This window comes from Phyllopteryx taeniolatus, chromosome 3 (genome assembly GCF_024500385.1).
Source record: "Phyllopteryx taeniolatus isolate TA_2022b chromosome 3, UOR_Ptae_1.2, whole genome shotgun sequence".
NCBI lineage: Eukaryota > Metazoa > Chordata > Actinopteri > Syngnathiformes > Syngnathidae > Phyllopteryx > Phyllopteryx taeniolatus.
The window spans coordinates 2,255,723-2,275,487 of NC_084504.1; the positions used below are offsets into that span (position 1 = coordinate 2,255,723).

At 42.9% G+C, this 19,765-nt stretch overlaps 1 protein-coding gene and 1 long non-coding RNA gene across 3 annotated transcripts; one reads left to right on the top strand and one right to left on the bottom strand.

Annotated features, from left to right (window-relative positions):
• Window positions 1–219: 219 nt before the first annotated feature.
• On the bottom strand, window positions 220–8,848 carry lgi3 (leucine-rich repeat LGI family, member 3). 2 transcript variants are annotated; one of them, XM_061766398.1, is made up of 10 exons: window positions 8,624–8,848; window positions 6,920–6,991; window positions 4,772–4,843; window positions 3,839–3,910; window positions 3,312–3,383; window positions 2,988–3,157; window positions 2,732–2,896; window positions 2,559–2,649; window positions 2,230–2,331; window positions 1,696–2,147 (listed from the first exon to the last, which is right to left on the bottom strand). In XM_061766398.1, the coding sequence occupies exons 1-10, from the start codon at window positions 8,824–8,826 to the stop codon at window positions 1,844–1,846; spliced, it is 1,323 nt and encodes a 440-aa protein (XP_061622382.1). In that variant the 5' UTR covers window positions 8,827–8,848; the 3' UTR covers window positions 1,696–1,843. The 2 variants fall into 2 exon arrangements, with proteins under 2 accessions (XP_061622381.1, XP_061622382.1); XM_061766397.1 differs by having other exon boundaries at window positions 220–2,331.
• LOC133474607 (uncharacterized) lies at window positions 6,934–9,592 on the top strand. The gene is made up of 2 exons (XR_009787572.1): window positions 6,934–8,639; window positions 8,761–9,592. It is a non-coding gene; the product is annotated as an uncharacterized LOC133474607 (long non-coding RNA).
• The last annotated feature ends 10,173 nt before the right edge of the window (window positions 9,593–19,765 follow it).

A 19,765-nucleotide genomic window follows, 5' to 3' on the forward strand; every position in this document is an offset into this window, starting at 1 on the left:
CAGGGTGTACCCGGCCTCCTGCCCGATGATAGCTGGGATAGGCTCCAGCAGCCCGCCACCCTAGTGAGGATAAGCGGTAAAAAAAATGGATGGATGGATGAATGTTTATATTATGTGACATCGACCAAAATCCCATGATGCAGTGAATTCCTGTAAGGCACAGAATGTCTGATGTTTTGTCTTGTCAGCATGGGTGAAAAAGTCATAGGGAGATGCAGGTTTTATCAGAGTGCTCTAAAGCATGTTTTATTCATACTTCCCTGTCCATAAATGTACATTGCAGCAATGGAATAAAGTTTTTGGACTGACGTCAAAAACATACATTAGTGCTAAAGTGATTAATGATATCAATCCACTGACTTAGAAGTTGCACTACTAATTTTTCCAACGCATCCAAAAAATATATATTGCATTAAGAGGATTAATAACACAATTACATTATACATTAATGAAGACAAAATCCATGATAAGCAACTATTAAATTGACTCGCAGTGTCATTTAATTTGTTCTCTCCTTGTGAATCAAATGTTTGATGTTAGTGCAAAATAAAATGAGGACATAAGGATATCTAATATCATATAAATATATTTCAAAATTTGAGGTGCTGCAGTGATGATTTATAGCTTTTAAAAATTTTACACACGTAACCTTCAATATCCTTTTTCACCACGTATCAAACATAACATCACTATGCAGTGATGCCTTTTTAACTGTAACGTGTTACTCTTAAATGGTGGCCATTCTGAGAAACGATTAATGTCGCGTGTTGTTATAGCCAGGGAATTAATTAGATTACAGTTACTTCATCATACTATCAATAGTTACTTTAAATGCTACTCATTTAATGTGGTTTCAACTACACACACATTTCAGTTATTGGTTCATGTTGGTGACGTTATTCTTGACGTACATTACCAAGTTATGGGTACGGTTTAGCTAATGCTTTTTTTTGTACTGTGGATAAGTGATATTCCTGCCACATGGCAGCTGCTGAAAGTAACAAAAAAAATTACTTGTAATCTAATTTCTTAATCTAACTTAATCTAATGAAGTAATCAGTAAAGTAACTAAATTACTTTTTCAAAGTAACTGTGGCAACACTGCAAGTGACTGATTCAATAAATTCACATGCATTTCAACGATAATATATACAGAAGCAGTAACTTGACATTTCAGTCAGCGTGGCACTGAGGCTAAATTATAACATTATTAATAATGTTATAATAATTCAGAAAATAGATTTGAACCATTTTTAAGTTACTCATTTAAAACGTGTGAAATAACAAAACTTCCATACAGGTGCATCCCAATAAATTACAATTGTAGAAAAGTTTACTTATTTCTGTTGTTCAATTCAAAAAGTGAAAGTCATTATACCGACCTAACTTGGAGGTTTCCGTCAGCACTAAGCTATAAATAATCAAAAATGATACACATTAAATATTTATGTATTATGTGTAGTGACTCTATGTAGAGTAATAAATAAATTTCACTTTGAATTGATGTACTTGAATAAACTGAGTTTTACACAACTAATTTGAGATGCACCTGTATGGGTACATGTTGTTGTTTTTGGCACATCCTGTTGTCTCTCACATCTCTACTTAGCACTGAGATCGACCAGCAGATGCTGGTAGGCCAGGGAATTGCCCTTGAAGCTGGCAGCCACCAGAATGTCTTTGTTGTCGACCGACACCAAGCTGAAGGCCCTTGGAGCTCTGATGTTAAGTTCTTGGAAGGGCTGAAACCGCTGAGTGAGATCATCCCACAAGTACACTCTGGAAAAGGAGAAATCACTCCCAAGGATAAGATACTGACGAAGACCCACTGTGAAGGGATACACTACCATCGAACCGCGAGAGGGAAGAACTTGGATCTCAATGAAACGCTGGCCTTCCCAGCGGAGAATCTTTGAGTCACCAATGAAGCGGGTAAGGCACAGGTAAAGCGCCTTTCTAACCCAAAAGTGCTTGACCATCTGCACGTCAGCTTGCTCTGTGATTTGAGAGAAGAAATCAAACTGCTTCTGGCCTCGGTTCCACTGGTAAACCACTGGTGGTTGAGTGGCACTGGAGAGGATGAGGTGAGGCTTTCCTCCAACATCGAGAAACTCCACATGCGTGTCACGGTGCCAAGGATGGAGGGACTGGTGGGAGTAAAAACCATTGCTGTTCCATCGATAAATGCTGGTTGAACCAGCCTTCGAACTGTCTGCTACTACAAAATACCATTCAGCATCCAAATGGAAGGTCTCCACGAAGTTGGGCTTCCTCACACGAATTGTGTCAATATCTTGGATCTTCACAAAACGAAGGGGGTCCTCTTCCCATCTGCAATTTTAAGAAAAGCTTCAGGTTGTCAAATGAACTCATCACCTGCTAGTCACAATGATTATGCATACATTATTTCTCATACGACTGTGACAAATTGTAGTATGTCATCTGTCCTCAAATGAGACTCTTCATGCCCTCCAAAATGCCAGGCGAATTATTTGAAAAGTGAGATCATAAAAACAATACAGCGCTTCCACATGGCATCCGCAGTTTGCAAAGCTTACTTGTAGATGTGAGATCCACCAAAAAGTTGGGCCACAACCATGTAAAGTGTGTTGTCTATCACCACTGGTTTGCAGTACAGCGCTGAACGAGCTGTACAGACATAGAGACAGAACAGGTAAATGACAGTCAAACAGAAGGATGTAATTTGTACATATTTGTCGCTATAACTTACATGTAATATTATGAAATGTCCTAAAGGCCATTTCTACATGATCCCACACATAAAGAGTGCAGAAACCTGATTCAGGTTGAGCAAAGGCAACAAACTGATCTCCGCAAAACTCATAAGACTCCACAGACACAGACTGGAAAGGAAACGTTTCATAAACGGCAAAATCTAGAGAGAGAAAATACAGAGAAGGATAGCCAATCACGAACTACAAACTTGCCAGGATATTGCTCTGAACACAAGATCAAGAAGTTGAAACCTGCACTGATGCAGTTGAAGTCTCTCGGGACAAGGTCATGGATTCTCCGTCCCTGGAATTCAAAGGGGCTTGCACAGTATATGGGAGGAACTGAAGTATTACTCTTTTCTATCCAGTCAACCAACCACTTGATCTTACAGTCACAGTGGAAAGAGTTTCCTCGCAGGTCCCTAAAATCCGTGATGGAAGACTGAATCAATGTTTGTCTCACTGATTCACCAAGTCAGCTTAGTGGCCTGAACGTGGTAGTGCATTAAACCCCATACAGGGAGCTGCGTGACAGGCTCATTATCAGCTCCAACACCGTTACAAATCAACACTTACAAGTCTGTGAGGAGATCCAGATGTTTAAATAGATCTCTGGGCAGCTGTTGCTGGTTGTTGTTTGAGAGGGATCTGAAAAAGTTCAATTGGTTATTTAATTATATGCTTGTATGTACGGCAATGCTTAAATCTAGACTGGAAATAACGGATGATATCGCAAATGCTGTTGTTACATTTACAGGTTGTCAGGTGTCCTGTTCCTACGTATGGCAGCGAAGTAGCCCAAAATTTGGAACGCGGTGTGTTCTATCACTGACCTACAAAAACGCAATGGTAAAGGTCATTATTTCAGTGAATATTTGTATTAGATACACTTCTCCATACATAAAAAAACAAGTAGATGAAAAACTGCATGTGTATGTGCCTCCTTGTGCCACATGACAGCATATTTGTATGTCACCCCCCCCCCCCCCCCCCCCCCCCGTTCAAAACCTCCAGTATGTCATATGCCAGGACCAAGGACCCTCTGTAATACAAAAAGGGATAGTTTATAGTGCAAAATGCCAGGACTGACGATATATACTCACAGATGAGTCAGAGATTTTAGTCCTCGGAAGGCATACTTTGAGAGAGTTTGTACTTCATTATTCTCAATGAACCTGGGATAGAAAAACAAGTCACTTGTATGGCACACTAGATATTCTGTTATCAGTGCATGCCATATGACGAAAAGCAACTTCTAGGAGCTTGTACAAAAAAAAGGGATTTATTATTACAAACTAACGACTCAGCTTGCCCTGAGGAATGACTTTATGTTGGTCAAAAATGAGGATGCGGAAATGCAGACTGTTTTTTTATAAATTCCATATAATGTTATCTGTGCACTTTCTGGCAAAATAAACAAATGCATGTAATGCAGCATTTCATCCCCTTGTATCCTTGTTTTGCCTTTTGACAAGTCTATATACAGAGCATACAGTATCCTGTGCATTCATTTGGTTGTAGTATGTGGTTTTATGTGAAAATAGAATGACGTTAACATTCACAGCAAGCAGCATTAATAACTAATAGTGGCCTGTTGACTTTTGTCTGGCAATAATCAGTGCACACCAAGCCATCCTGTAAGTACTCTCCAAAGGCAAATAATTAAAATGCCACATTTGTCATGCTGCATACTGAGCGTGTCACCGCAGGAGTTACGATTTAGTTTTATTATTGGCAGCTCATCATTTACTGCTTCTCTAAATTATAAATCAAGTTTATAAATGAATCGAACACAACCCGTTGAAAAAATGTGCAAGGTTAGAAATGTCTTAAAGCAGGATTAGATGTGCTTCATATAATATTGATAATACAAGTTAAAATCACTGTATAATAATTCAAATGCAATGCACCAGTAACACATCAAGAATAGTCAATCTGAGATGTAACCACCTGACATTGTCTACAATTACCACCTAAACACGTAAAATTCTCAAAAGACTGCAGTTGTTTTAAAATAAAAAAGTACATTTACTCACAGGTACTGCAGGTGAGACAGGCCAGCAAAAGCGTCATCCGAAATTGTGGAGAATGTGTTTGAGTTCAAGAGTCTGCAGAATCAATGAGAAACGATACTGAATCAATAAAATACAGCAGTACAAAGTAGGAAACAGTGTAGTCCATGCAATAACTCCATTTTGCTGTCAATTCCCAATGTGTTCAGACTTTAGAGACCCCCTGTATATTGTGCAATACAGTACTGTGGCGTTAAGTGTATAGTAATGCTGTATTAATAAAGTGTAGTTGTAGTCAAGTAGTATTGTAACGTGCATTCATATTAAATCATTTAACGTCAACACTCAATATAAAAAAAAATGAGAGGTTGCAGCAAACAAATGCAGACTTGGACACTCATGATTGAATGTGTCAAATAGGCCTTTGTCAGGACACAACTGAGCCACTCAGTCATCAGGGATGACACTGATACAGAAACATTACTCGTATTCCTGCTACGTCACCACTGTTTTCATACGGCATTCATTTCAAGTGGTTGGAGTCTTTGCAATGTCACAGAGGTAAAAGATAGATGTATATATCTACAGTGCTATGAAAAAGTATTTTGCCCTCTTCTCAGATTATTTTGCATAGTTTCTCCACTTTGTTTAAGATCATCGCGCACTTCTAAATATCAGACAAAGATAACCCAAGTAAACATAAAATGCTGTTTCGAAATGGCCATTTTATTTATTATGGGAAAAAAGTATTTAAAGCTATTTGGCCCTGTGTGAAAAAGTAATTGCCTCCCTTGTTTAATTACGACTTAACTGTAGCTAATCACATATTTTAGAAAAGCTGAGTTCATTTTCACTGCTCACACCCAAGCCTGACTAGCTCCATACCTGTTCAATCAAGAAATCACTTATGTAAAACCTGTCTGACAAAACTAAGTCCGCCAAAGGATCTCAAAAAAGTACTAACAAAATGCCACAATCCCCCCCCCCCAAAAAAAAAATTCAAGAACAGAGGACAAAGTAAATGACATCAGTCTGGAAAGGGTTACAAAACCATTTCTAAAGCTTTAGGATTTCAGTGAAAAAATGTGAGAGTCATTATCCACAAATGAAGAAAACATGGAACAGTGGTGAACCTTCCCCGGAGTACCCGGTCTACAAAAATTATCCCAAGAGCACAGCAACGACTCAAGTAGGTCACAATGGAACTCAGGACAACATCTAAAGAACTGCAGGCCTTCCTTGCCTCGGTTTAAGGTCAGTGATCATGACTCAACAATATGGAAGAGAAAATGGTTAAAATGGCATCCATGGCAGAGTTCCTCTGAATAATTCCCAAGACTTTTGGGAGAAAATTCTATGGACTGACGAGATAAAAGTTGAACTTTTTTGGAAGGTGTATGTCTCGTCGTTAGATTAGCCATAAATGTAACGCAAAGAGTATCATACCAACAGTCCGACGGTCTCGGGCAGCATTCTACTTCAAGACCTGGACGACTTGCTGTGATTGATGGAACCATGAATTCTGCTCTTTACCAGACAATCCTGAAGGAGAATGTTCGGCCATCAGTTCATGACCTCAAGCTGAAGCGAACAACGATCCAAAACACACCAGCATGTCAACTTCTGAATGGCCATAAAAAGACAAAATGAAGGTTTTGGAGTGGTGTAGTCCATGTCCGGACTTGAATGTGACTGAAATGCTGTAGCATGACAGTTTATAAGGTCGTTCATGCTCGAAAACCCTCAATTGTTGCTGAATTAAAACAATTCCCAAATATCTCCCCAGAGATGTGAAAGACTCATTGTCATTTATAGAAAATGCTTGATTTCAGTTGTTGCTGCTTAGGGTGGCCCAACCAATTTTTAGGTTTTAGGGCCATTAGTTATTCACACGGGGCCAGGTAGCTTTGAATATTCTTTTTTCCTTAATGAATAAAATCACCAAAAACTGCATTATATTTGTTTGTTGATCTTAAACATTAAGTGGCGAAACTATGCAACAAAATAAGACTTTGAGAAGGGGGCAAATGTTTTTCCATTGCACTGTATATATGGCCTTGACTGTGTGAAAACCTGACATTTGTTTTTTCTTTTGGTGGCGGGGAGGGGATAAAGACCCCTAAAGCAAGAAGTTTCAAATAAAGAACACCGTTGTTGTTGTCGTACACTTACAGGAATTGGAGTAGGTGAAGGTGTGAGAAAGCTCCCTCTGGGATCGTCGTAAATGCTGCATTCACTATCGTCCTATGTAGACAAGCAAGGACGTGCATTAAACTGGGTCATTTGCATATAATTTTGTCAACAACGGCAAAGATATGAACCACTGAATTTCCTTTTGAAAATCAATTAATTTTACTGATATGAATATTTGAATTATTGTTATCCATCAAAAAGTCATAATGGTTTCTAAGAAATAAATATTTGAAAGCAATATTTTTAACTTTAAATGCCAAAACGTCTTTACCTATAGGCGTCCAAAATGAAGTTTCATGATTTGCAACGTGTTCTGAAGATGTTGATGACATTTTTAGATCTGTAGGATTTTCCTCTTATTGCTTAATCTGCCTTTTCCATGAAAACTTAACACAAATTCAGCTCGGTGTCTTCAGAGTTCCCTTTTTTTTTTATTCTTTTATAAACAGTCCTCCTTTGTCATTCAAACTGTCTTTACTGGTAATGTCACCGGACAGAGACTCATTTTGTTGTTAGAATACACCAGCGGGATCTGTGAGCTGAAGTGCCAGGATGAAGCAACCATCTTGCATTCACGCAGTAGCAGACAGCAAAATAAGGAATATACAGGATATGGATTTGTGAAAGTATCATAACTATTGCATGTTCTCACCATTATTATGTAAAGACACAAATTGTAATGGGTTTAATGAGTAATTAGGATCATATTAGGATCACTTGTATCCGCAAAGGTTGAAGTACACCACATTTGTGTGCAATTCACACAATTTTTAGGAAGCTGTTAGTCTTTACCATTATGCACTTTTGTCTTTAAAGTTATGAAGTGTATTTCAATAGATCATTACCTTTTGCTCTGTCAATAAGGATTGCCTTTACTCTTAATGTCTAAAGTTTTTGAAACTTTAATTTTTTTTAAATAGGACTGTATGCATGGCTGTTTCAGTATGAAAGACATTTACCCATGTAAAAACAAGGCGGCATAAAACAATGCTGAATTAGATTTTTTGTTTTTGTTTTTTTTTCCCCAAAAAATTTCTTTACTGTTATTGGTCAAACTATATGAAAATAACCCTCTTGAGCGCTTAATGGCGGTGTTCAGATTTTACAGGCAGGACCAGGATTCGCAAGTGTGATCTCATGTGGTTAGGTTTCATTCCCAACTGTTGACCCTTCTTTTCTAAAGACACGTCTGTCCTTGTAGTTTGGAATGTCAAGATGGATTAGATATTTTCCTAATTGGGACATACAACTTAATTTCTTTCTTCTGTTTTGAACAATGATGTCACCTCGCCATCCTCTTTAGAAATACTTGTGTACCACTGGCGTCGACGTCACATGAACGGGTAAGCTCTCAACAAATTCAACCCCTTCCCCTTGCAGCACGGGTTAAATCTCGTTTCATTACATTGAGTGAACCTTGGGGGAAAGGATCTATTTCAAGGTGCATGAAGATTTATTACTTTGTTCCATATTCAGCATATGGCAGAAATGTTAGAATTATTATGCACACGCAATAAAAAGTATTCCACACTGTCATAAAATGGAATGCTTTGTTTTCTCAGCTGATCAAAACACAGTGCATGCCTTTGACGCCTCAGGCCATAAAGCAGGATGACATCACTGATGTAGCTGCATACAGCTATGAGTTCATACAAGTGCAGGAAGAATATGGTTTCAACTCACAAAGAAATGATCCCAGGTGGGAAGCTCTTCGGTATTGCCTTCGTATCCACACAGAAGGCACTGTCTTTGGTGCACGAACAGGTCGCTGGACAGCGGGGTATCTTGATGGCCTTTTTTGTGTTCGTCTCTCCTGGCAGGCAGAGAGACAGACACAGAACCGACAAGTAGATCACATTGAGGCACCTTGGTCCAAGCTCCATCATACTTGAGCAGGAAGAGAAGGGAGCAAAAATCAGGTGCCGTGTTGGCAGACAATGAGCACACTGTCGAACAGCCCAGCACTAACGCTGCGTGCAGAGTTGAGAGAGAGGGGAGGGGGACCGAGGGGGCTTCCTGTGTCTCCTGGGTGGGTGCGGGTGCTTTACAGTTTCCCTGGATTCATCTTCTATGCTGTGAGAGACTGTGCAGCAAGATTGATGAGAAATGATACTTTCTTCTACTGGGGCTAGAAGGAAGTAACACTAAATTATTTACTTTCACTCAAAAAGTATAAAACGGGATGAAGGCATAGGCAAATGTAGTCTTTTATGTTATGCAAGGAAAATACTTTTGCAGACAGACATCCATCCTTTTTTTTTTGTCATGCTTGTCTTCTTTAGGGTTGTGGATGAACCGAAGCCAATCCCAGCTGACTTTAGGCGAGAGGCAGGGTGCACCCTGCAGTGGCTGCCAGTCAATTGCAGGACATTCCGGACAAATGTCTATTCACGCTTCCATTCGCACCTGGGGACATTGTTGAATCTACAATTAATCTAACATGTTTATGACATGTGGGGAGCTGCAGTTCTCGGAAGGTCGAAGCCGACATTCCTCTGAGTCACAATGGCAAATGTGCTAATCACTATGCACCGTGCTGTTCTGATTGATACGAAATACTTCCAAATTTGTCTTTTTAAACCATCACCAACAAATATTTGTTTTCTGAGATATGTCCAAATACAATGGAAATACAATAAAAAGTCTACACACCCCTGCTCAAATCCCAGGTTTTTGTCATATACAAAATGAAACCAAGATTCACAAAAATGTCCACCATTAATGTGACCTAAAACCTGTTCAATTAAATTTAAAATAAATATTTTAGTGAGGCGAAGTAAAAATAAACAACTGAGATACTGTGGTTGCACAAATGTGCACATCCTTTAATAACTGGGGATGTGGCTGTGTTCACAATTAACCAATCGCATTCCAACTTGTGAAATTCCTGCTGTTTAACCCCAAATAAAGTCATGCTGTTCCAGCATGGCGGCACGGTGGACGACTGGTTAGAGCGTCAGCCTCACAGTTCTGAGGTGCGGGGTTCAATCCCCGTCCCCGCCTGTGTGGAGTTTGCATGTTCTCCCCGTGCCTGTGTGGGTTTTCTCCGGGCACTCCGGTTTCCTCCCACATCCCAAAAACATGCATTAATTGGAGACTCTAAATTGCCCGTAGGCATGACTGTGAGTGCGAATGGTTGTTTGTTTCTATGTGTCCTGTGATTGGCTGGCAACCAGTTCAGGGTGTACCCCGCCCCCTGCCCGATGACAGCTGGGATAGGCTCCAGCACGCCCGCGACCCTAGTGAGGAGAAGCGACTCAGAAAATGGATGGATGGATGTTCCAGCATGACTTTTCCTGACATTTTTGAAGTCACATCTTAGAGTACAAGCCACTGTGCACAGAGCGCTTCCACAACATCAGAAAGATCTTATTGTTATCAGTCAAGGGAAAGGTACAAAATAATTTCCAAGGCATTCGATATACAATAGAACACAGCGAAACAGAGGTGGGACCAAGTCTCATTGCTTTGCAAGTCACAAGTAAGTCTTTACCCTCAAGGCCCAAGTCGAGAGAGGCAAGTCCCGAGTCAAGTCCTACACTTTGAGTTTTGAGTCATTTTAACATTCATTCATTCATTCATCTTCTGTTCCGCTTATCCTCACGTGGGTCGCGGGCGTGCTGGAGCCTATCCCAGCTATCTTCGGGCGAAAGGTGGGGTAGACCCTGAACTGGTCGCCAGCCAATCGCAGGGCACATAGAAACAAACAACCATTAGCACTCACATTCACACTGACAGGCAATTTAGAGTCTTCAATTAATGCATGTTTTTGGGATGTGGGATGAAACCGGAGTGCCCGGAGAAAACCCACGAGGGCACGGGGAGAACATGCAAACTACACACAGGCGGGACCGGGATTTGAACCCCGGTCCTCAGAACTATGAGGCAGATGTGCTAACCAGTCATTCACCATGCCGTTGTCATTTTAACAACAAAGTAATAATATATTTTAGTATATATAATATTCTTATACAGTGCTGTGAAAAAGTATTGGCCTCCTTCTCAAATTCTTATATTTTTGTATAGTTTCCCCAGTTTAATGTTTAAGATTATCAAACAAATGTAAATATCAGAGAAATGTAACACAAGTGAGCTTAAAATGCTGTTTTCAAACGGTGATTTCATTTATTAAGGTAAAAAATGATTCAAAGTTACCTGCCCCTGTGTGAAAAAGTAAGGGCCCCCTAAACCCAATAACTGGTTGGGCCATCCTCATCAGCAACAACTGAGTCATTCAGAAGTTGAGGCCTGCAGGTCTTTAGAAGTTGTCCTGAATTCCTTTGTGGCCTCCTGGATGAATCATTGCTCTTCTCTTGAAGTAATCTTTGCAGACCAACCACTCCTAGGAAGGTTCGCCACTGTTCCACAATTTCTCCATTTGAGGTTAATGGTTCTCCCAATGGTTCGCTGGAATCCTAAAGCTTTAGAAATGGCTTTGTGACACTTTCCAGACTGATAGATGTCAACTACTTTATTTCTTGACTATTCTTAAATTTGTTTGAGTCATTTTGTTGCAGTTTTTTTTGTTTTTTTAGATCTTTTGTCCAACTTGATTTTCTCAGACAGGTTCTGTTTAAGTGATTTCTTGATTGAACAAATCTGGAGGTCATCAGTTTTGGGTGTGATAAGTGAAAATTAACCAAAAGTTGTGATTAGCCACAATTATTTCATTATTTAACAAGGTGGGTAATCACTTTTTCACACAGGGCCAGGGAAGTTTCAATAGCTTTTTTTCCTGAATAAATGAAATCACCATTTAAAAACAGCATTTTAAGTTCACGTGGGTTATATTTGTTTGATATTTACATTTGTTTGAAGATCTTAAAATATATAGAATTTAAGAAGGGAGCCAATACTCTTTCATGGCATTGTATATTTAATACATATTTATATAGCCATCCATTTTCCGTACTGCTTATACTCACTAGGGTCGTGGGCATGCTGAAGCCTATCCCTGCTATCTTCACCTCCAATCCATATGCAATATGAAAGTGAGACTGTGAAGCAAGGCCTTTATACAATATGTATCATATGTATTGTTTGTAAGTAATTTCATGTACAAGTGTGCACGTCCATCCATCCATCCATCCATCCATCCATTTTCTACCGCTTATCCGAGGTCGGGTCGCGGGGGCAGTAGCTTTAGCAGGGACGCCCAGACTTCCCTCTCCCCGGCCACTTCCTCCAGCTCTTCCGGGGGGATCCCGAGGAGTTCCCAGGCCAGCCAAGAGACATTGTCTCTCCAGCGTGTCCTGGGTCGTCCCCGGGGTCTCCATCCGGTGGGATGTGCCCGGAACACCTCACCAGGGAGACGTCCGGGAGTCATCCGAATCAGATGCCCCAGCCACCTCATCTTGTTCCTTTCAATGTGGAGGAACAGCGGCTCTTCTCTGAGCCCCTCCTGGATGACCCTATCATCCTATCTCTTCTCACCCTATCTCTAAGGGAGAGCCCGGAGAACCTGCAGAAGAAACTCGTTTTGGCCGCTTGTATCCGGGATCTCGTTCTTTCGGTCACAACCCACAGCTCGTGACCATTGGTGAGGGAAGGAATGTAGATCGACCGGTAAATTGAGAGCTTCACTTTTCCATTTAGCTTCTCCTTTACCACAACAGACCGATACAAAATACGCATCACTGCAGACGCTGCACCAATTCGCCTGTCGATCTCCCGTTCCATTCTTCCCTCACTTGTGAACAAGAACCCTAGATACTTTAACTCCTGCACTTGGGGCAGGATCTCATCCCCGACCCGGAGAGGTCACACCACCCTTTTCCGACTGAGGACCATGGGCTCAGATTTGGAGGTGCTGATTCTCATCCCAGCCGCTTCACACTCGGCTACGACACGCTCCAGTGAGAGTTGGAGATCACGGCTTGATGAAGCCAACAGAACCACATCATCTGCAAAAAGCAGAGATGCAATTCTGAGGCCACCAAACCGGACCCCCTCCACGCCTCGGCTGCTCCTTGAAATTCTGTCCATAACAGTTATGAACAGAATCGGTGACAAAGGGAAGCCTTGGCGGAGTCCAACCCTCACCGGAAACGAGTCCGACTTACTGCCGGATATACGGACCAAACTCTGACTCCGGTCGTACAGGGACCGAACAGCCCATATCAGGGGGTTCGGTACCCCATACTCCAGATGCACCCTCCACAGGACTCACCGAGGGACACGGTCGAACGCCTTCTCCAAGTCCACAAAACACATGTAGACTGGTTGGGCGAACTCCCAGACACCCTCGAGGACCCTGCCGAGGGTGTAAAACTGTTCCACGGCCAGGACGAAAACCACACTGCTCCTCCTCAATCTGAGATTCGACTTCCCGATGGACCCTCCTCTCCAGCACCCCTGATTAGACCTTACCAGGGAGGCTGAGGAGTGTGATTCCCCCTGTAGTTGGAACACACTCTCCGGTCCCCCTTCTTAAAAAGGGGGACCCTCACCCCAGTCTGCCAATCCAGAGGCACTGTCCCCGATGTCCACGCGATGTTGCAGAGGCGTGTTAACCAGGACAGCCCCACAACCTCCAGATCCTTTAAGAGCTCTGGGCGAATCTCATCCACCCCAGGGGCCTTTCCACCGAGGAGCTTTTTATCCACCTCAGTGACCTCAAACCCAGAGATAGGAGAGCCCGCCTCAGAGATTCCAGACTCTGCTTCCTCATGGGAAGGCGTGACGGTGGAGTTGAGGAGGTCTTCGAAGTATTCTCTCCACCTACTCCCAACGTCCCGAGTCGAAGTCAGCAGCGCCCCATCCCCACTATACACAGTGTTGGTGGTGCACTGCTTCCCCCTCCTGAGACGCCGGATGGTGGACCAGAATTTCCTCAAAGCAGTCCGGAAGTTTTTCTCCATGGCCTCAACGAAAAGCTGAAGTTTTTGCTTCAGCAAACACCAAAGCTGCATTCCGCTTGGCCAGCCGGGACCTATCAGCTGCCTCAGGAGTTCCAAATGCCAAAAAAGCCCGATAGGACTCCTTCTTCAGCTTGACAGCATCCACCAACGGGTTCGGGGATTGCCGCCACGACAGGCACCGACTACCTTACTGACACAGCTCCGGTCGGCCGCCTCGGCAATAGAGGCGCGGAACATGGTCCACTCCGACTCAATGTCCCCCCGCCTCCCCCAAGACGTGGGTGAAGTTCTGCCAGAGGTAGGAGTTGAAACTCCTTCTAACGGGATTCTGCAAGACATTCCCAGCAGACCGTCACAATACTTTTGGGCCTACCAGGTCAGACCGGCATCTTCCACCACCATCGGAGCCAACTCACCACCAGGTGGTGATCAGTTGACAGCTCCGCCCCTCTCTTCACCCGAGTGTCCAAGACATGACACAACGACAAAGTCGATCATCGAACTGCGACCTCGGGTGTCCTGGTGCCAAGTGCACGTGTGGACACCTTTATGCTTGAACATGGTGTTCGTTATGGACAATCCGGGATGTGCACAGAAGTCCAATAACAGAACACCACTTGGGTTCTGATTGGGAGGGCCGTTCCTCCCAATCACGCCCTTCCAGGTCTCACTGTCATTACCCACGTGAGCATTGAAGTCCCCCAGCAGAACGATGGAGTGCCCAGCAGGAGCGCTCTCCAGCACCCTATCCAAGGACTCCAAAAAGGGTGGGTACTCTGAGCTGCTGTTTGGTGCATAGGCACAAACAACAGTCAGGACCCGTCCCCCCACCCAAAGGCTGAGGGAGGCTACCCTCTCGTCCACCGGGGTGAACCCCAATGTAGAGGGCCCAAGCCAGGGGGCAATAAGTGTACCCACAGCTGCTTGGCGCCTCTCACCGTGGGAAACTCCAGAGTGGAAGAGAGTCCAACCCCTCTCAAAAGGACTGGTACCAGAGCCCAAGCCATGTGAAATGATGAACCCCACTATATCTAGTCGTAACTTCTCGACCTCACACACCAGCTCGGGGTCCTTCCCTGCCAAAGAGGTGACATTCCACATCCCTAGAGCCAGCTTCTGTAGCCAGGGATCGGATCGCCAAGGTCCCCGCCTTCGGCCACCGCCCAGCTCACAGTGCGCCCGACCCCTACTGCCCCTCCCACAGAGGGTGAGCCCATGGGAAGCAAATGTGCACGTGTACAGTTAAAAACAAGTTTGTGAAGTTACTTGGGACATGGGTTTAAACCCGGGTAAAAATGGTTGGGTTACGTCAGACAAATAAATCATGCTAGTGACTCGCTGTGCCGGAGACCCCTGACAGGGAAAAGCTGAAAGTCACTTCTTGAGTGAGATGTCGGCGACAAGCTAATTTGATGCATGCTTGGAGTTGGAGAGTGCTAGCTAATTGTTTGTTCAGACTGATGCTAACGTCATATAGATTCATTGTTTGTGTTTTCAGCTTTTTTATGGCAAGCTACTGGGTGACCATTAAGTTTCTATTTTGAACATACTGTGGATGTGTATGTCCTTAATAGACATAGCTAATACATTTATTTGGTCTTAATTTTTTTTTGTTTCACTCTGTCAATCTGCCATTATATATTTATTTAAAAGGCACGGGGGGTAGCTGCACATTCATTCTGAAAAGTTCCTACTTTAGTTTGTAAGGTGTAATTAGTCCATTGAGCCTTTCAAGATTTCCAGATGCAATTTATTTAAATTAATGTAAATTTAAAATGATTTGTAAAATGTGCATAGTTTACAGATCTACTTTAATCTGTAAGTTGTAACTGTAAATGAAAACACTGATTCATATTGTTGAAATTGCACAAGTTTTGGTGATGGCTCATATGATTTGATTGATTTGCCACAAGATAATATTAAACAAATGTTAGTATTTTCCCCAATGTAGCTGTAATTATGTGCACCCAAAAATTGGTTTAAAAAAAAAAATAATAATAATTTCGTTATTGAAAGCTTATAAAGCCACGGATATACTAAACACACACACAAGAGGGCGCTGATGCCCATAAAATTGTCCACTGAATCAGCAAGAGACTCGTATGTTGCTCACGGCCTGTGCCAGGCACGCGTACACTCTTGCCCACAAGGACTCTGTTGTCACAATCATACGCAAAGAGTCCTCACAAGATCAGTCAGTCAGACAGTCGGTCAACAGACAGTTTAAAACTAAACACAACTGTCCTCTGCCTCGAAAGTAGAAGCACAAAGAATTAGATATAAGTTGTTCAAGCAAATTCCAAATATCCGACTACTAACTGTAAAACCTAAAGTACTTTTTTATTTCTGAGTCATAGCCACATCTTGTCTGAAAGATGCAACACTCTTCAGTGAACAGGAATAAAGATTATCTATGCTAAAAAAAAAAAAAAAAAAAGTGCAGAAAGACTTCAGTGGTTTAATTGGTAAACTGTTTGTTTTGCTTTGCCGTAGTTTGATGCTAATCAGAGGGTTTGTTCCAAGGTATTTGCGTAATGATCCCTCAAGATTGATGTTATAGCACTCTGTAATGTACAGTTCATTTACACTGAGAAGGAATTCAAGTGTTAGTCAGTTACAAAATTATGGGTGGTGCCTTATGCAGTTAGGGACAGCTATTTCCTGAAAAGCAGCTATTTCTGTGGTTTATTTTCCTTTGTGAGTGGGTTCAAAGTGTTAGATTTTGTCTTGCTTTTAACAACTATAGTGTAAGTGGGTGTAAATTGTGCTCTGAGGAATATTAATTCTTGAATTTACTCTTTGCCTAGCTCCACCCAATTCCACCTCTGCTGGGAGCGACTATAAATACATTGGCAGGGACAAGAGCGCTTGAAAGAGCAGCTGGCAGGTCCAACATGCCCTCATGAGAGGACAAAAGAATAAGAAGGGTCGCAAAAGATCCACCCTCATCCTCATTCAATAATTATCATCATACTAACTAAACAAAATGCACTTTTGAAGGGCCTATGCCATAAAAAATATTTTTCCCCCTCACTGCTTTGTTTAACTTTGGTCAAAATGAGTCTGTGACATGGTTTATGTTTGACATCTGTGTGGTTTGTCGATTGAATGCAAAAGGCAATAAACAGTATTAGGCTTGCAAAATGGGTGGAATGAAATCACCCTCGTTGTGTTCAACCTTATTTTCTCCAACTACAGTACTGTACAGTAGTTAAAAGGCGCAGCACAAACAATTCTGGGAAGCAGTAGGATCTGCCAGTCCTTCTTCCCATGATGCTTTACGCTGCCTACACGCCAGGACCATCACTGTGGAGCACAGTGCCTAATGCTTGAGGCAAGAAATCGCCTGTTTGCATCGACTGTTTTCAGGTTACTAAAGCAGAGCACACCCACTTTTTATAGGCGTGTAGACTATGTGAATGGCATCCTCAAGTGGACAAGTAGAATACTCGCACCTTTCTAAAGTATCACTTACTGACACTGAATTGCATATATGAAACTTACATTTATATGAATGGTACAATAAATGATTGGTCGCTACTTCGCAGATTTCTATTGCCGGGGTTTTCTTGAACGTAACCCCTGTGACAAAAATGAGGGTTTACTGCACTTTGGTGAGTCTGTTCTATTTTGGGTACATCTCATTTCTCCAAACATTTGTCTCTCCTCTATTGTTCTCCTCATCTCCCGAATGGGATCTCTGGTGAGAGGAGCTAACATGTAAACGGAGCCTCGAGGACAGAGGAGGTTGCAAATAAAGACATGAGATTTTAACGTGTGTAGTCTAAACACATCCCGTAGTTAGTGTACTGTAGCATTAACAGCTGTTCATCTCGACCGGTTTCAGATACACTTTTGAACTAATACAAAGTTTGCACTTTGGCGTGCACAAGGTAGTCAATAAAGATCAACAAATAAGCTTGTGCCTGATTCTCATCACATCCTTCACTATTGTTACTTTTAGTTTTGTACCAACCTTTTAAAATCTAAAGTCACCTTAGAAAGAATCGTTCGTAATTATACGTGATCATGTTAAACTGGAATTGTCCACGTTAATGCCGGTTCTGTGGTCCTCGGGTTTAAACCCACATCCCATTCTGATTATGGGCTCAGGAGGCTGACGGGAACGCTCTGTCCGTTTCCATCCACTCGTTTACAAACTCATTCATAGTTTGGCCTCCTGGCTGCACAGGAAACAAGAAAAGCAAAACAAGAAGAAAGACTAAATCTGTTTCACCTGAGTTCCTTTCCAAGGAAAATCCCAGCTGCTCCAGGCAAAGCATTTCAGACAGGAGCCACAAAGGTGTTAAGACCTCAGCTATGTACACGCACACACACACGCATGCATGCACGTACACGCTTACACACGTACGGGACTTGACGGCAGCATGTCTGGCAACAACAAGAGTTCAGCACACAGTGATGAAAAGATGTGTACAGGGGCACAAATAAATGGGGGATTCAGACGCATTAAATCATCAATCAACTTCACGAGGCCACCAACTGATAGACTGTCGGAATGCAGTCGGCCAACACTGAAGACGAGCTCATAGCAAATGTCCCTTTAAGCACTAATGATGCATTCACACATGACCATGAAATTCAATTAGATAAATGTTTGTTTTGAAAAGCATAGCTGAGCACTAATCTGTCTCATTTAATTCATCTGTATTGGAAGCAGTGGCGGCTGGTCAATAAGGGCGCTCGGGGCGCTGCCCTACCGGTCAGCTGAGTCACTACCTTCAATAAGAAAAAAAGTTAAATAATTATAATTATTTGATATAGGTCTTCCAAATAAACCAACCAATACTTAGCAACCGCTAAAAAAAAACAATATTGTTAAACTGGAAAGTTAAACAAGCTATCAACATTAACCAATGGCAAAATCTTGTCATAAAGTATATAACCCTAGAAAATATCTCTGCTAAACGTAGTAACCTAATGGATAACATTAAACCTGGCCACCTTTTCATTAAAATGGTGTACCTCACTTGTTTTCCTGGGAAAGAATCTCATATAGAAATGTGTAATGTAATGTGACCAAATCATATCTTCTCATTTTAGGCTACTGTGCACTCCATAGGGTCACTTGCATGCACTTGTACCCCTATCCTTCTGGATCTGTGATATGGGCCTCTGGAGATGCTTGTCCTGATTCCCCCTGGTGGTCTGGTTGTGTCCGTGTTGCCCTCCTGGGGGGCTACCAATCCCAGGGCTGCTCTCTGTCCCTGGGTGCCGGGGAGGTGCCTGATGGCCCCACTCCGGGGTCCTTGTCCTGGTCTCCGGGTGGGGGCTTGGGAGCCGTGCTACTACGGGGGCTGTGTCCTCCTCTTCCCTTTCCCCTTGGTGCGCCGCCATGGTCGTTGCCCCTCTCTCACTCGGGCTGTGTGGGGTCCCCGGCTAACTTTGGGCCTACGATAGGGTGTCGGCGCCTCCTGCCATGGACGGGACCGCCTTCAATATCCTGTTCTGGTCTGGGTGGAGAAATTAGCTGTAGGGTGGGGAGGGGCTGCCCCCCTTTTATCTGTGGTCTTACAGCCGGTCGGCCCGGGCCCGCAGGACTCAAGCCTCTTACTTCACACACACACTGCATTTTTATTTACTCCCATAGTACATATTTCGCACATTGGGCACATTCACATCTCATTCAGGGTCCCCGAGGGGATTGGCACAAGGCACGATGAGGCGGACGCCGGGCCAGGTGCTGGCACATCTGAGCCGGTCTCCGGTCTGGTCGCCCCCCTTCTCTGCCCTGCCGGTCCTCCAGTTTTAATGCATCATACACCCGTCAGTGGAGGGAGTGCAGTGTTTGGCTGGGAAGGACACTCGGCCATTTGTTCCAGCAATCCGGCCTGCTCTCTGGTCCGCCATGCCTTTCCCATGAAGCGTTTTAATGCATCACATACATTCGCACATCGTTTGGGAAACTGGTTGGCTTGGGTGGGTGTGACGTTTGCGGGTCATC

Bases quoted from the DNA above. Each gene is read 5' to 3' on its own strand.
- lgi3 (XM_061766397.1), bottom strand. From the start codon at position 8,826: ATGATGGAGCTTGGACCAAGGTGCCTCAATGTGATCTACTTGTCGGTT. The intron at 3,384-3,838 runs GTGAGTATATAT...GAACTTTTTCAG, and splicing joins CTAAAATCTCTGACTCATCT to ATCCCTCTCAAACAACAACC. The intron at 3,158-3,311 runs GTAAGTGTTGAT...CACGGATTTTAG, and splicing joins CTGGATCTCCTCACAGACTT to GGACCTGCGAGGAAACTCTT.